Source organism: Empidonax traillii, unplaced genomic scaffold, assembly GCF_003031625.1.
Source record: "Empidonax traillii isolate 1590-97213 ecotype Southwest subspecies unplaced genomic scaffold, ASM303162v1 scaffold349:size579689, whole genome shotgun sequence".
Lineage (NCBI taxonomy): Eukaryota > Metazoa > Chordata > Aves > Passeriformes > Tyrannidae > Empidonax > Empidonax traillii.
The window spans coordinates 407,016-411,254 of NW_020955542.1; the positions used below are offsets into that span (position 1 = coordinate 407,016).

A 4,239-nucleotide genomic window follows, 5' to 3' on the forward strand; every position below is an offset into this window, starting at 1 on the left:
ATCTATATCCGTGCCAAATTTTAGCTAAAGACATTGCACGGTTGAAAAAAAAAAAAAAAAAAGGAAGAAAAGAAAGAGAAACTCAGAAGCTGAGCATGTGTGTGCTGAGAGTTCTTGACTCAGCATGCCTTGTTGCATATAGGATAAAATGGAATATTTGAATCAGATGAGCTTGTTTTTCCCTATGATAAGGATGGTATTTCTAGATGAGAACTCCTCAAATCCCTTGTATACTATGAAGAAAGAAAAGATTATCTTAACACAAGATATTTTGTGCAAGAGAGTGCTTTCTCCTCCCTAAGTGAAAACAAGGGACCATAGTACTTCTAAAGCTAGCGAAAAGCTTGTTTTCTTCTTGCAGGTTATGCTCCGTTTTCCCTGGGCTTTTTTGTCTTGCTTTTGGTGATACTGTTGTAGGGGGTTTATGTGTTTTGTTGTTGTCGTGGGGAGCTGCGGCCCCAAGTTTGCAGGCCAGTGGCGGAGGCCGGAGCTGAGCCGCAGCCCCAGGACAGCGCAGTGGGGCCCTGGGGGGCTCAGGCCCCTTTCCCGGCGGCGGGCGCTCAGCACGGCCGCGCAGACCGGGACAAAGCGGGGCGATGCCGAGGCCGTCGCCGCCGCCCGGGCAGTCCCCGGGGACCCCGGTCCTTCTCGCGGGGCTGCTGCGGCGGGTGGGGGAGAGACAGAAGCGCGGGGCCAGCTGCAGATGGAGGCAGGTCGAGGGATAGGTCAAGGTTAGAAAGAGCCTGCTATTGATCTGGCTTTGAACGCGAGACAGGGAGAGCAGAGAGACTAAAGGGGGAGCTGTGAGACAAGACATTAACAGCTTTCAGTGCTAATGATCACAAGTGCCAGACAGGGGAGGAAAGAGAAGACTGAGAAATCACTTTGGAATTTTTTTTTTCCTCTATTGGGATGTATTTTCGGAGGAGGAGGAGGAGGAGGCAGGCTGGGGGATCAACCTCCGAAGTCCTGCCCGCAGCTGGAGGGGCGGGAGAGGGCTGCTGAGGCCCCGCCGCCCCGAACAGCCGGGGCGTCCGCCTGGTCAATCATTGCTGGCCCTTATCTCCCGCTCTCGGTGCCCACTGGAAGACACTAGTTAATCAACAGATGATGCCCAGTAACTTCCCGATAAGCCGTGCTCCGAAGGGGTGCAGCTTCCTGCAGTTCTCCGAAGAAGGGCCGCGGCCGCCGGCGGCCGGACTTTGCCCCCCACAACACCCCCGTGCCCGTGGCCTGGGGACGGGCCGCGCCGAGCACGGCAGCACAGTCACACAAAGCCTCTCGGCCTCCGCAGGCGGGAGCAGAGCGGGATCAAAGCGGGGACAGCAGTGCGGGCAACCCCATCCCGCCGCTCCGCTCGGGCCCCTTCACCGCGGGCGCGGAGGCCGGCCAGGGGAGCGCCTTCCCTCCCTCCTTTATCCCCCCCCGCATCCCTTCCCCCGGCTCGAAAAAGGCTGCCCCGCATGGCAGGACCGGGGGGCTCCCCCTCGGGGCCCTGTCCCTCCCCGCCAGGCCTGGGGGGGCCCTGCTATCACCACGGTCATTTTGCTTTGCAGGACCGCGCAGAGCAAACCAAACACACACGGCGAACAATCGCCGCGGATTAAGCGCCGTTAAAGGTCTTGTACGTGTTTGCCGAGCGTTGGCAGAGGCGGAGGGCCGAGCCCGGGCAGCGCAGGGCAGTGCCAGGCTGGCCCGGCGCCCACCGCCCGGCCGTGGCTGGGGGTCCCGGCTGCCCTGGGCTCTTCCCGGGCCGGGCTCCGGGGGGCCGGGGTCTGGTAGTGCCGGAACGCGGGCTGTGAGCGGGCGGGCGGGCGTGGGGAGGGAGAGGCAGATTTGCCGGAGGAGGCGAGAGCGATGCTGTTTAGCCAAATTCTTCTCAAAGCTGATTAAGGGCACCGAGATGAATTCTGGTCCCCTCAAGGCTCTCATGCGATTTAATAAAATAAAATAAAATAAAATAAAGTAAAATACTCATTTAACGTGGAAAGTAAATGACACGAGTGCAACGCGGCTCTCCGAGCGGGCTCCGGGTACAGGGTGGTTTCTTGGGTTTCTGCTCCATCTGCCTCCGAGCCCCCAGGCCTCTCCTCTCCGACCCTTCCCCTCGCCCTGGCCAAACCTGGTGCTGAAAAGCTGTTTGCACCGAACTATTTACTTATCGGTGGAAGAGGAGGAGAGGGGAGAGAGAGAAACAATCGCAGGAGATGGGCTGGGAGAGAAGGAAAAGTTGGTTTCCAAGAATCTTCCAAGTTAGAAGCGCACGCAGTTATGGGCATTTACCTGCGTGTGAAACAGGAGGACAAGTGCACTGGGATGCGGTTCCTAGGAACTCGGCGTCTCTCCATTCGTGGCTGAGACTAAAGTCTTCCGAGAAAAAATACTCTCTGCCAGGATTTTAAGGGAAGGGGGGTGGGAGAAGAAGGTCGGAGCGTGTGTGCGTGTGCGGATCGGGTGTGCGCGCGTGTCCCGCTACCATCGCGCTTCGGGTAGGGAGAGAGGAGGGGGAAAAAAATCCCTCTCCCCAACCCACACAGATATTTGTGTTGTTGTAAAACTGTTCGAAAGAAATGCAGGGGGAACGCGCTCGCCGCCGAGGAGCTGCGGCGGCGCCTGGAGGGAAGGAAGAGCAGCCCGCGACCCCTGGGGAGCCTCCGCTCCCTGGACACGGGGAAGGCGGGAGCACGATCCGGAGTCGAGCCTGGGCGGCGGAGAGCGACGGCCGCGATGGGTAACGGCGAGGCGGCGGCACCGGCACAGGCGGCACCGCCGCCCCCCGCCCGCGCCCCCCGCGAACCCCGGCGGCTGCCCCCGCCTGAGCCGCCCCCGCTACGGCCGGCGCCGGGCTTGGGGAAGTTTGGCCGTGCGTGAGGATGCAGATTTGTTCCTTCCCCCCGCTCTTTTCCTAGCCGCGGGCACTCCGCGCATTGAAAGCGGCGCTGCACAAAGCCCGGAGCGGCGGAGAGCCCTGCGTGTGCCGTAGTTGGTGTGTGTGCGGTGTGTGTGCGTGTGCGGTGTGTGCGGTGTGTGCGAGTGGCGTTTCTTGTTCTCTTGCAGGGTACAATGTTAAAAAGCCACCGCTAGTCGCCCCCAGTGCTCCTACTCTCTGGGTCTTTTTGTCTCTAGTGCAGATTAAACGTCACGTCCGCACTTGAACTTGAATTTTATCCCATTGTACAGAGGCAGCCCCAGCCATAGAGAGACAGAGCGCTCCCAGAGAACCAGGACTCCGCCATCTTCACATTGCAATATATAATAGTAATAGCCAGCACCAGCCCAGCTGCACTGGGGGCTTCCTTCCTTCCAGTCCCAGTGCCAGGCGAGGGGGGAAGAGTGCAAAGTGGTGCAGGAGCACTGGCAATCCAAAAGCACCAGGGCAAAGCAGTGCCACTTGAACTGGGAAAGAGGAGACACAGTTTCGGCTACCCCTTTTCAAAAAAATTCTCTCTATATATCTACCCAGCAAGGGTCAATCTCTGAAAAACATTTTTTTTTTTTGGCAATTTTTTTTGTGTGTGTGTGGGCTATCCCAATTCTAGTACTTTTTTTTTTCTTCTCTTTTTTTTTTTTCTTTTTAATTTTTTTCAATTATTGCTTTTTTTTCCTTTTATTTTTTTTTAACCCTCCTGGTGGAAAAGCGCACTTGCCAATTTGCCAAGCACTCTGGAAAGAGGGAAAGAGAAAAGTGTCACTGGCGGTGCATATCCTCCTAAGTTCAAGAAGAGATCTGGAAGTCCAAGTGGCAGAAGCAGTGGAGAAAGGACAGAGTGTGTGAGAGAGAAAAAAGAGCGAGAAAGAGCTTTTCCTGATGATGATGATGATTTTTAATTGAGAGGGAATCCCATCCAGTGCACCACAGCAGCAACAAAAAGGAGGTGTTTTTTGTTTTGTTTTTGATTTTTTTTTAAGAAGAACTCGATAAAGAAGAAGAAGAATAAAGAGGGAAAAAAAAAAGAGGAGGAAGATCGGCCCCCCAACACATCTCCCCAAACCAGTGAAGCTCTCCAGGCGATGCCAGTGTAAATGCCAGGGCAATGTCCCGTCGCAAGCAGGGAAACCCGCAGCACTTGTCACAAAGAGAGATTATCACACGTAAGTTTGAACTTGGAACCAGACGGAGCCGAAATCGAGAAGCAAAATTAGGGAAGGGGAGGAAGAGGTTGGGGGGGGGGGGAACTCCACGAGCAACCAAAGCTGGTAAATGACTTCAGAGAGAGGGAGAGGAGAAGGGAATTAAAG

General features: G+C 55.9%; 1 protein-coding gene across 2 annotated transcripts in view; it reads left to right on the forward strand.

The window, feature by feature from the left end:
* Nucleotides 1–3,173: 3,173 nt before the first annotated feature.
* The window catches only part of BCL11B (BCL11B, BAF complex component), a 97,174-nt gene continuing 96,108 nt past the window's right edge, over nt 3,174–4,239 (forward strand). For both annotated transcript variants that reach the window (XM_027892398.1, XM_027892399.1), the window contains exon 1: nt 3,174–4,092. In XM_027892398.1, coding sequence (XP_027748199.1) covers nt 4,035–4,092 — 58 coding nt within the window. In that variant the 5' untranslated portion in view covers nt 3,174–4,034. The remainder of the gene's footprint in view (nt 4,093–4,239) is intronic.